General features: G+C 45.0%; 1 protein-coding gene across 2 annotated transcripts in view; it reads left to right on the plus strand.

Moving 5' to 3' along the window:
* Positions 1-2,826: 2,826 nt before the first annotated feature.
* The window catches only part of Matn2 (matrilin 2), a 130,462-nt gene continuing 120,455 nt past the window's right edge, over positions 2,827-12,833 (plus strand). For both annotated transcript variants that reach the window (XM_051159459.1, XM_051159461.1), the window contains exon 1: positions 2,827-2,985. In XM_051159459.1, the coding sequence (XP_051015416.1) occupies positions 2,847-2,985 (139 nt within the window). In that variant the 5' untranslated portion in view covers positions 2,827-2,846. The remainder of the gene's footprint in view (positions 2,986-12,833) is intronic.

A 12,833-nucleotide genomic window follows, 5' to 3' on the forward strand; every position in this document is an offset into this window, starting at 1 on the left:
TAATATTGAATGACTGGGACTTTTCATTCTTTTAAAACAACACCAGAGGCCTGTACCAGACCAACAAGTCACTGCAATGAACATTTGTAAGCAAGGAAGTATGGACAAAAGAGTGTACCGTGGGACTCGCTTGCTTTCTCAACAAGATGGTGGGGTGTTGAGATTGCAGGGGTGTGGGGTGGGTTTGAGGGGAGAGAGATGAGTGGGATTGGGGTACATGATGTGAAGTTCACAAAGAACGAACAAAAACTTTTTTTAAAAAAAGTGCATAAGTGCAGACATGTTAGGCAGCATTCAGAACACAACGGATAATTCTGAAGTAAGAAAGCTTTTTTCAGTGTGGAAATAAGGATAAGATGCTATTATATATATAATTTACATATATATGTATATACATATAGTAAGTCAGGAGACAGGGCGATGTCTTAGAGGGTCATGTGTCTGCTGAGCAAGCTTGAAGACCTGAGCTCAGATCTTCAGAATATGAGTAAAGCCAGCCCTAGCAACGAGCGTCTGCAATCTCAGCACTGGGAGGCAGAGACAGGAGGGTACTGCAGCCTTAACAACCCCCTTCAGATTCAGTGAGAGATCCGGATTGAGCACAAATGAGTGCAGCACTTGTAACACACACACACACACACACACACACACACACACACACACACACACACCAATATCAAGTGGTCAGCCTCAAGATCATGTACATACAGGTAACATACAGACTGGGTGAGTTGTATTTCAATTAAAGAAAAGAGGCCATGAATTTGACCGAGAGCAAAGGCAGTTCATAGGAGAAGATTGGAGAGAGGAAAGGGGAGCGGGAATGATGAAATTATAACAAGTTATTATAAAATAGTTTAAGGAGATACAAATCCCTAGTATGCTAATTTTGTTGTAGATTATGTATCAGATTGTTATTATACTACCCCATAAATACATATAACATACACACATACATATAACATACATACGTACATACATATAACATACATACATATAACATACATACACACATATAACATACATACATACATATAACATACATACATACATATAACATACATACATACGTACATACATACACACATATAACATACATACATACATACGTACGTACATACATACATACGTAACATACATACATATAACATACATACATACATACGTACATACGTACATACATACATACATACATATAACATACATACATACGTACATACATACATACGTACGTACGTACAAGATAATCATAAAAATTCAATTCTGTCTGTGACTGTGTTTATGATTTTTGTGTGTGTGTGTGTTTTGAGATCTTTTTTCTTCTCTCTCTCTTTTTTTTTTCTTTCTTTTGGCTTTTAGTTTTTGTTTTTTTGAGACAGGGTTTCTTTGTGTAGCCTTGGCTATCTTGAACTCACTGTGTAGACCAGGCTAGCCTCGAACTCACAGAGACCTGCCTGCCTCTGTCTCCTGAGTGCTGGGATTAAAAGCATACACTACCACTGTGGGACTGAGGGTGGCAAGCCACCCATGAACATACAATAAAATAATTTTTAAGAAAGAAAAGAAAAAGGTAAGATAGTCTAAGTTCTCTTCCTTTTTCTCCTTGGAAGGAATCTGGGAGCTAAAGCTATAAGATGCGGCCAGTCCAACTAGAGGACTGTAAACTATTTAAATGGGGAAAAAATAGGACGAGAGTTATCTATAATGAAAGAATCCCTGATGAGCCACATGACTTTAGGCAAAGTACTTGTTTGCATTTACTGTAAGAATTCAATCACAGTATTTTCAAAGCCTTTGGCGCAGTGCCTGGCACATGGTAGGTGCCGAGTAACCATTGCCTGTTTTATAACACACTTCTGATGCTTGGTAGAAAGTCTCTGGAGTTGACAGGCTTGAGTTCATCAGCAGGTCAGCTCCTAAAAGCCATTTGCTGAGCAGTGGTTTAGGGGTTGCTCATTTGTTTTAATTCCTGAAACTGGTCCCTGCCTCCGCCCTGCCTTCTTCCTGCCTGATTCAGTTAAAGGCCATGGCCTTTCGTGAATGGACACCTGGGGGATTTTATACTGGGTCGGTTTGGTTTTCTGCTAATTGACGCTATATGTGACCTTTGGCAAGCTAGTAGTTTACTTCACTGAGCCTTTGGGAATATAGGAAGAATGTTAGCTAAGTGGATGAGTTAACCCAAGGAAAGCACTTAGATGTGACTGGCCTGGGCACCCAGCCTAGCAGAGTCCCAGCCTCAGTCACTGTGTCATGATCCCTCTTAGTGAATGGACACAGGTGTGGTGTGGTCGAACGCAAGCTTAGGCAGGAAGATGGTAAGTTCAAGACTGACCTGGGCTACATGACAATACTCTGTCAAAATAAAAAGGAAGTGGGAGGCTGGGGGGTGGGGGTGGGGGCACAGCCAGTGCTGTCATACCTACCCATATCAGCTCCATATTGATTTCTAGGGATATTCATGTCTGTCAATTTGTACAATTTTCCTATTGATGGGCAGAAAGACCATTATTACCTGGACTTCTAGGATTTTTTTTCCTAAAATGTAGAATATGCTTATGATTAGTTGATAATAAATTAAATTGATAAAAACCTTTAAAATAGATTGGTGACACAAGCAATAGTGGACTTTCCTATGGCCCCTGACAGCTCAAGGGTGCTCCAGAGGACCTGGCCAGCCAACATGGCACCCTCAAGTTTGGAAAGAGCAAAACCAAACAAGTGGCATGATTGGGACCTGAAAATACAAGACAGTAGGACTGTGGCACCCTGATGTCAGGGACACCCAGAAATCTCACTTGTCTTTCCTGTGTTGCATTACAGCCACACCCCTGTTCCTCCTGAAGATGGAGAAGATGTTGCTGGGGTGCTTGCTGATGCTTGGACAGCTACTCGTCCTCGCAGCTGGAGTCAGAGAACGTCCCCAAGCCAGGTTCTTCTCCAGAGGCCGCCTTGTCCGGACGAACCCCCAGACTGCAATGCTGGGTGAGTGAGGGGTGCCTGCAGCAGCAGGAAGTGGTGTGGGTGGGAGAGGGGCTGGGGAGGCTCCTGCCTCTGTGTCCTGTACTGGCTGTGCTGGGGACTCGAGGAATCCATTGGAAACTGGCGCATCTGGACTGTGGATACAAAACATCCAGGATTTCAGATGAAAAATAAGCTTCCTGGGAGAGGAATAGCTGCCCTATTGCCAGTTTTCTGAGAAAATGCCAGATTGGTTTCCAAAATGGTTGTACAAGTTTGCACTCCCACCAGCAATGGAGGAGTGTTCCCCTTTCTCCACATCCTCACCAACATGTGCTGTCACTTGAGTTTTTGATCTTAGCCATTCTGATGGGTGTAAGATGGAATCTCAGAGTCGGTTTGATTTGCATTTCTCTGATGACTAAACACATAGAGTGTTTCTTTAAGTGTTTCTCAGCCATTTGATAACCCTCTGTTGAGAATTCTCTGTTTAATTCTGAGCCCCATTACAACAAGGACATATGCTCAACCATATTCATAGCAGCCTTATTTGTAATAGCCAGAACCTGGAAACAACTTAAATGTCCCTCAGTTGAAGAATGGATAAAGAAACTGTATTACATCTACAATATGGAATACTACTCAGCTATTAAAAACAAGGAAATCCTGAAATTATCAGGCAAATGAACGGAACTAGAAATGATCATACGGAGTGAGTTAATCCAGAAGCAGAAAGACTCACATGGTATATATTCACTTATAATTGGACACTAGCCCAAAAGGTATGTCCCATGAAAGTTTTCACTTATCAGGAGATTGGGATAGATGCGAGGACTTCCTATTGGGACTCTAGGTGAGAGAAGTATGGGAGAATGGGGAAATAGAAGGATACAGAGGGTCCTAGAAACCTACAAGACAAACATCATGACAGGCAGATCTGGATTCAGGGGGTGTCTGCTCAAACTACTGCACCAACCAAAGACAATACATGCAGCAAATATTGAACCCCTACTCAGATCTAGCCAAGGGACAGGACATTCTCCACAGTTGTGTGGAGAGCGGGGACTGACTCTGACATGAACTCTGGTGCCCCATATTTCACAACTTCCCGTTGGTGGGGAGGCCTGCTGGCACTCAGAGAAAGAATAGGACAGCTACCAAGATGGGACTTGATAGGCTGTGACCATGTGGTGGGGGAGGAGGTCCCCTTCTGTCACAGACCTAAGGGAGGGGAGTAGGGTGAAAGTGGGAGGGGGAAAGGGAGGAAGGGGAGGACACAGTGATAGGATAACAAATGAGTTGTAATCTGAATACATTAATTAAATAAAAATTTAAAAAGACATGGAAAAAATAAACTTCTATTTTAAAGCCTTGAGTTAATGTGGGCTCATGACTGTTTTAATGCAAAGGCAAAGAGTTTCCTTCTGAAAGTATCCTTGCTGGACTTGCCTGGACAGGGTGTTATAAGAAAAAAAATCTATTAAACATGTCTGGATGAATCTGTTCATATTCCAGCATATGGTGCTATAGGGAAGCAGGCGTGACGGAGAGGTGGGGCTGCATCCAGGCACGGGGAATGGACAATGGCAGTCCTTAGTCATTTCCATCTAGGGAATGTGTTTCCTCCAGAAGGAAAACACCATGAAACACACAGATCATGACAGAGTGTCTGGTTGACAAGCAGGCTGGCCAGGGCAGCAAGTCGATATTTTGGCACAGGTGTGGATTCAAGTCCTGTTGCTGTTTCCTACTGGGTGACCTCTCTGACACTCTGTTCCCTCGTATGTAAAACGGAAGCAGGATTGTTGGCTTTGGAATGTTTTCAGGGGAGAAAATTATGCAATTTCTATAAATTCTAAGTATACAGTAGATGTCGACTCTGGCACAACCAGGAATGGTGACCTCTGAAACCGCTTTACCTTTGTAACTTGCAGGCTGCTGTTAAAACATGGGCCCTTCAGACAGATACCTGAGGACCACAAATTACAGCCAGGGACCAAAGGACCTAAGAACCCTGTTCTGACAGGCCAGAACCTGTTTTGGTTGGCCAAACAGTAACCCTGTCTTTCTTCTCCTGAGAGTCCCTGGTTCATAGTGCCATGAATGCAAGACTTCATAAAATTGTTTTAAAAAGAGCTGGGCAGTAGTAGTGATGCACACCTTTAATACCAGCACTCTGGAGGCAGAGGCAGGCGGATCTCTGAGTTCAAGGCCATCTTGATCTACAGAGAGTTCCAGGACAACCAAACCTGCAGAGATAAACTCTATTTTGAAAAACAAAAACAAACAAACAAAAAAAGTTAAAAGAATTTAAGGATATTTATATGATAAACATCATATGTATTTGAATATATACAAATAACTTTTTCTTATCATTCCTGCTTCGGACATCATCATCATCATCTGTGACTGTGTGGTTGGGTTTACTTTACCTTTTTCATGATGTTGGTGTTGGAACCCAGGGCCTCTCACATCCTGGGGAAGCACTCCGTCATGGAACCATGTCTGCACCCCCACAGTGAGTTTTTGATAAGGCTGGGTTGGGGATGAGCTGTCTCTGGCTCAGCCGGAAAAGCTTATGCCTTCTCTTCTCTTCTCTTGGCTCCAGGTCTCTGTTTTTCTGTCCCTCATACACACACTCTCACCAGTCTCTGAATTGGTGACTCTCAAACTTCTGCGACAGGAGGTACACACCCATTTTGCCAAAGGCACCCATCCCCATGTGATGGTTAGAATAAGAGTGGCCGCCACAGGTTCATAAATTTGCATGCTTAGTCCCCGTGTGGTGATTGTTTGAGAAGAATTAGAAGGATTAGGAGGTGTGTCCTTGTTGGAGGAAGTGTGTCACTGGGGGTGGGCTTCTCTCTCTCTCTCTCTCTCTCTCTCTCTCTCTCTCTCTCTCTCTCTCTCTCTCTCTCTCTCTTTAATGGGGAGGCTTGATTTTGAGATAGGGTTTCTCTTTGTAAGAGCCCCTGGCTGTCCTGGAACTTTCTCTGGCTCCTGAGGGCTGGGATTAAAGGCAGCGTGTCACAGTGGGGGTTGGCTTTTCAAAGGCCCCTGTCATTCCCCATTAACTCTCTTTCTCTGCAGTTGTTCACATGGGGATCAGATGTGAGCTCTCAGGTACTGCTCCAGGGCCCTCTTGTCTATGTGTGCTCCTCACCATGACGATGGACTCACCCTCTGAACCTGTGAGCAAGCAAGGGAAAGTTAAGTGCAGAAAGGCGGCTTTGCTCACAGTGGGGGTTGAAGGATAGCCGTGAAACTAGGCAGCAAACACTGCAACTCTGGCCAGGGTTCTGGACGCAGTCTGCTTTGGACGGCACTCTGAAGAGAACCGGGTGGAGTGCCGCCCAACGCAGGCTGCATTCCAGAACCCTGGCCAGAGTTTCGGTGTTTGCTGCCTAGTTTCACGGCTATCGTTCAACCTCCTTTGAACCGGGGAGGTGGAGACAAAAGGGTCCATAGTGCTCAGTGGCTAGCCTACGAACCGACTTGGCCAGCCTCAGGCAAGTAAAAGACTGTCTCAAAGGAACAAGGTGGATGGAGTCATGAGGAGCAACATCCAATGTTGACCTCTGGTCTACATACACATGTACATGCACGCACCTACAAACACATAATTGTGTGTGTGTGTGTGTGTGTGTGTGTGTGTGTGTGTGTGTGTGTGTGTGTGCTATCACCAAAAGGCATGTATCTACCCATTTCTCCAAACAGTGTTTGTAGGCCATTCAGTCTTCTATCCACATGGGCTTTTCTTTTTCTTCTTCATCTTCCTGGGATTTCTACCTTGTGACTGACATGAGATATAGTGTGGTGGGCCTAAGATCAATAGCCTCCATTAAGAATGTGCAGTGAGGTGGTGGGATGGGCTTATAGAAAGATCAATAATTTGGTAGACTCAGTGTGCAACCATGTAGGCATCTCCAGATTAGCCAGGCTGTCAGCTGAGCATGTTCTCTCCAGCTTTTTTATTTTAGAAATCTTCTTCATACACTCAAGAAAAAACTGAGAGCCTCAAAGAACTTCTATGTGGATTACAAATATCATGAATTATTGTGCCAGGAACTAAAGTAAAACTTAAAAAAGTGTTGGTTAATAAGAATCAATAATAAATCCATACTATGTTGATGTAGACTACAGTGCCACACGCCTGTAATCCTAGCACTCGGGAGGCAGAGGCAGGCAGATCTCTGTGAGTTCGAGGCCAGCCTGGTCTACAAAGTGAGTCTAGGATAGCCAAGACTACAAATAAAAGCGCTGTCTTAAAAAAAACAAAACCAAAAACCAAAACAAACAAACAATGATGAACAGCAATCTAGAACTGTAAGCCAAATAAAGGCTTTTCTCCTCAACTTGATTTTTGGTCATGGTGTTTTATGGCAGCAATAGAAATCCCAAGATACCCATCATCAACAGGTGGTAGTGGCACTTGGGAGGGAGGCCGAGGCAAGTGGACCTCTGAGTTCAAGGCCAGCCTCATCCACAGAGCAAGTTCCAGGACAGCCAAGACTACACAAAGAAACCCTGTCTCCAAAATCCAAAACCCCAAAACCAAAACCAACCAACAAACAAGACACCCATTGTCAGATGTGATTTGACAGTCAAATGCCAATTCCTCCTCCTTCCAGTCAAGAGCCACCTTCAGCAGACCACACACCCTGTGGGTCCTTGCCAAGGTATCCACCCTGTCTGCCTTGTAGCCTATGGGCTAGTGGTAGTTCCTACCCCAGAGAGATCAGCATTCCAGTTATTTTTGTACTTGCTGAATGCTTCCCACCAGACTGTGCCTCCCTTGGAGAGAGGGTTGAGTACTGTGCACTGATCGCAGCCCAGGGAGGGTGGTTGATTTGAGCCCCTGAGACAGTTAGACACATTTTTATTTAATCTGTGGGGGTAAACAATGCTAGATGAGTCTTGCCGCGTGCCTCACCTTATGAAAGGGATGCATGGCTTTGCAGCACATGTACACAGAGCAGAGAAAGGTGAGTCAGCAAAGACAGGTGTGCCCTATGCCAGGACATGGTGGCGAAGCCTGGCATGAGAGTTTTCATGGAGGCCGTGAGACATCTGTGTGCCTTCCTGTGCAGCCACCACAGGCCTGGCTGAGCTCCCACCCACCTCTAGCCTTGGCACTGGTTTTGCCATGTGTGATGGCTTACTTTGTCCCTTGGATCCATATTTATTTATTTGCTTATTCGTTAGTTTATTCACTCATTTCTCTAGTGCTGGTGGGGAATCAAATCCTGGACACTGAGCCACATCCCCGCTGATTCCAGCTTGAGTCTCTGTCTCTCTCTCCTCTCCTTTCTCTCTCTCTCTCTCCCCACCCCTCCCTCCCTTTCTCTCTGTCTGTCCCCTTCCTCTCTCTCTCCCCCTTTCTCTTCCTTTCCCCAAATTTCTCTGTCTCGTGTGTGTGTGTGTGTGTGTGTGTGTGTGTGTGTGTGTGTGTGTGTGTGTGTGTGTATTCTAGTGATCTTCCTCTCTCTCTGCTCCCATGATACTGGGGTTACAGACACGCACACATCGCTGAGAACCTGCATTCAGATCCCCATGTGTGTGCATCAAGCATCTTAATTGCTGAGCCATCTCAGCTGAGCCCCAATTTCAGTCTTGATTTGACTAATTCTTTCTTAGGCAAATGGCTTTCTTCTCTGAGACTTTGTTCCTCTCCAGAAGGAAGAGAAGGTCAGTGAGTCCTCCTCAGGTTTTCTCTAGGAGATGCAATGTCAGAATTTCTTTCCACATCCCTCTATGGGATGCCAAATGCAATCCTCTGCTCTCTCTCACTCTCATCAGGTAAGAACTACCACGATTTGGAAGCTAAGATGGAGGTTTTGGGTAGGAAGAGTTGGGAAAGAAGTTTAGGGGTACGGAGGATGGGGCAAAGGGACCAGGCACATCAGGAGCCTATGGAAGGCTTTTTGGAGCACAGGTAATTTAGCCCCACTCCCAGCAGGTCTCTCTTAGTCGGTTTTGCAAGCCGAACAGCAGTATTTCTGAGGACCTCAGTAAAATAACCATCACTGAAGAGCAGCCTCCGAGATGGCGTGGAAATGGGGAAGGCCTCGGGCGATGCTGTGCTGTGAGCCAGGAAGAGGACTCGAGACAAATAACATCTGCAGGGAAAACTGCAGCTGGAGCATTAACTAACTTCAGGCTGGGTCCACCCCTCTGGAAGTTCAGAAATAAGCTGCTAGCATATTCCTACCCAGGGAGGAGTTGGCAAAGGTAGAGCCTACGCCTGTGTGGGGAGCCAGCCTCTTGCAGCGCAGCAAGTCACGTGGGGTCTCTGCAGGACCCACTTGGCTGGATCTTTATCATTAGAACTGATCATAAAAATGAAGGTTGATGTATGGGGTTTATGAGATTGTTTTAAATACAGAAAAGGCTTTTGCAGTACAGTGCTTCCCTGTTCGTTCTATGTCCGCTCACTGTGAACGTCCAGTCGAATCCGTGGAGTTGTGGACTTGACAGAGGGCTTCATTGCTGCTTCTCGGTACAGGGATGCTCTTCTTTATGAAAGTCATTTTTCATGCCTGATTAACATATAAACCAGCTTCTGTTATTACTCATTTTTTAATAAACTGTATGAGATTAATTCCTCTCTCTTATCTTGTGATTAATGCTTGGAGAACTCCAGAAAGTGCCGAATCTGGTTTTCAACAAGCTACAGATTGAAAACTTTTCCTCGCCAACAGATAAGCTGGTTTCCCCTCCTTTGCAGACTGCGTCTTTCCTTCTGTTCCCTATTAAAATCTTTTTTTTTTTTTTTTTTTGCTCCTCCCTTTTTTATAGCCTTAAAAAAAAAAACCTCCTCTTAGCTCTCCTTCTCTTGTTGCCTTCCTTGATTGCCAAAAGCTGCATGGAGCTGTGGGTACAGCCCAGCTGACCTGTGGATGTGACATAGAGAACAGGTGGGGTGGGGTCCCCCCAATGAGTCCTCTAGTCTCCTATTTCAATCATGTCCCTGGTCTTCTTAGCTGATAATGATGATGACAATGACAGTGTGAGGCTGTTTGGTTGTTTTATTTGTTACTGTTATTTCTCCTTTGCATCTATTGCTGCCTGGCGTTGTGCTGGGACAGTCCACGCCGCTCAGCTCAGTGAGGTTAGGCCCATTCTTTGGGTGGAGCTGAGCCTTTGAGAACTTAGGTGTTTCAATAAAGCTCTGAACCCAGTGGACAGAGGTAGAATTTGGTTTTTGTTTACTCTGCCCAAACCCTTACCTATAACCCTAGATACTCCCCTCTGTTCCATCCACCTGAATTGCGCTCACCTTTTAGGTCCCAGGAGCAACATTCCTACACTGAGTCTGGATTTAAAGCCGGGACTGCATTCCCACAGCCTCATCAGTCTGCTTTGCCTGCAGAGCAAGTCCCTGCTTTGTGAGTTTGCTGTTGTATCAGCAGCTCAGCAATGAGTCTGGGATCCCACAGGCATGTGGTGCATCCTAGGAAGGAGTAAACGAAGTCCCAGCTTGGCCAAGGGAGTCTGGAAAGAGGCCTCTGGGCTGACGAAGGATTTCAAAGCCAGGCAATACAGAAAATAGCCAAAACTCCTAGGGATCTGAAGCTTGGAAAGTCACTGGGGGTGCTCTATGAAGGCTGCACATTTTCTTTTCAATCCATTTGTGTTCTTGTTTTGGTTTTTTGGTTTTTGGCTTTTCGAGACAGAGTCTCTCTGTGTAGCCTTGGCTGTCCTGGACTCCCTTTGTAGACCAGGCTGGCCTTGAACTCACAGAGATCCACCTGCCTCTGCCTCCCGAGTGCTGGGATTAAAGGCGTGTGCCACTACCGCCTGGCTTTCCAATCCATTTCTAAGATCTAGCTGCTTTTTTCTTTGCTCAGGCTCATTGTTTTTTTTCCTCCTTCCCTTCTTCCTTCCCTCCCTTCCTTTCTTTCTTTCATTTTTAGCTCTTTTATTCCTTGATATAGCAAGTCAGGGTCACTTGCAAATTTGGCAAGATGCTTTGCAGGTCTGCACAAACTGTTGTACCAACCAAGGACAACACATGCTGCAAACCTAGACCCCCTGTCCAGATCTAGCCAGTGGACAGCTCATTCTCCACAGTTGTGGCGAGAGCAGGGACTGCCTCTGACATGAACTCTAGTGCCCGCAATTTGATCACTTCCCTTTGGTGGGGAGGCCTGGCACTCAGAGGAAGAGGAAGCAGGCTATCTGAATGAGCCCTGATAGGCTGTGGTCAGATGGTGGGGGAAGAGGTCCCCTTCTGTCAGAGGTCTAGGGGAGGAGAATAGGATGAAAGAAGGAGGGAGGGTTGGAACAGGAAGATACAAATGAAGGGATAAGAATTGCGATGTAATCTGAATAATAATAAAAATAATAGTAAAACTAAATATTAAAAATTTTTGTTAAAATTTGTTTTATTTTTAGTGAAATTTTGGCTTAGAACAAAGAATGCGTTTCATCGTGGCATTGTTGCATATCTGTATTGTTACATTTGTTCTTTTTCGCCTCCAGTGGCTCATCCATTCATGCCGTTCCTTTTTCTCTCCCTCCTGTGCTCATAACAACTCTATGCCATTACTCTCTCCTTCGTTCCCTGTAAGTGTTGCAGCTCAGACAGGAAAGTTACCCTGGCAGTCAGGAGCCATGGGATACCACCAAGTACCGCACAACTAACCTCACACAAGCGATTTATTGGGAGGGGAAAACCCAGGTGGGTGGCTGCCTCTGCTAGGAGAGAAGCAACAGAGAACTGAGCAGAAGCCAGGGTTTATACAGGGTTTCTTGGTGTGTGTGTGAGGGGTGTGTGTGTGTGAGGGGATGGGTGTGTGAGGGGGTGGTGTGTGAGGCATGTGGGATGTGGGGTTTTGGGTGATAAGGATGTGGTTCCAGTGGTGCTCGTGCAGCTTTCCAGGGTGGCCTGGGATTGGAGGGATTATGTGGCCTGACCTTGGGGCAAGGTTAGGGGCTGGTGGGATTTTTTTTCTGTAGGGCAGGTCCTGGCCACACTCTCACCTCAAGGGGCTGGTGACAGTTGTTATGGCCCTTGGCGAAGTCTGGGGGGTAGGGCCTTGCTGCTGGAGCTCCTCAGGGGTGGGGACAGGAGCTGATCACTCAAGTGCTCTTAGGGGTTCAGGCCTAGTGCCAGAGTAGTTTGTGGGAGAAGTCTGGCAACTGGAGGTCTTCAGGGGTGGGGCCTACAAGGGGGGTCTCTGTACACCTATCCCCCACTGCCAGAGTGGGCATAAATAGCCAACCCCCCCCCACCCTCTCTCTCCATCTCTTCCTTCTCTCTCCCCTTTTTACTCTCATATCCTACACACATGCATGCACATACCATATATACATGTATGTATATATATATATATATATATATGACATGCAAGGGAAAACATGGTATTGATAAAAATTCCATTTTTATCTCTTTTCCTGTGAATGTCATAATTTCATTTTTCAAAAAGTTTACTCATATTTTTGAGAATTTCATACAATGTATTTTGATTATATTTACCCCGCCCATTCCTCCCCTTAATTTCTTCAGATCATTCCCCGTTCCCCACTCTTCCTAACTTTGTGCCCGTATACCACAATTTCATTCTTCTTTTTTCTTCACAATTTCATTTTTAAATATTATTTTTAATGTTTATATAAGGATTATCATCTTTACTCTGTAAAATCGTATCTAAATATTTAATGAGTATTACTGAAAAATGCAAAATGAGTTTGTTTTAAGCGTTACACAAACAACAATTGTTTACAAATATTTACTGTGTTCTTGACAAGAAATAATATAGAGTTGAGTGGTGTGTTGGTTCGTTGGAACTCTAGAAGAGTGGACCACAGCTTTGGGATTTAAAACACCACAAATGCATTGTGTTGTAGTTCCCAAGGCAGGAGGTCTG

This window comes from Acomys russatus, chromosome 17 (assembly GCF_903995435.1).
Source record: "Acomys russatus chromosome 17, mAcoRus1.1, whole genome shotgun sequence".
NCBI lineage: Eukaryota > Metazoa > Chordata > Mammalia > Rodentia > Muridae > Acomys > Acomys russatus.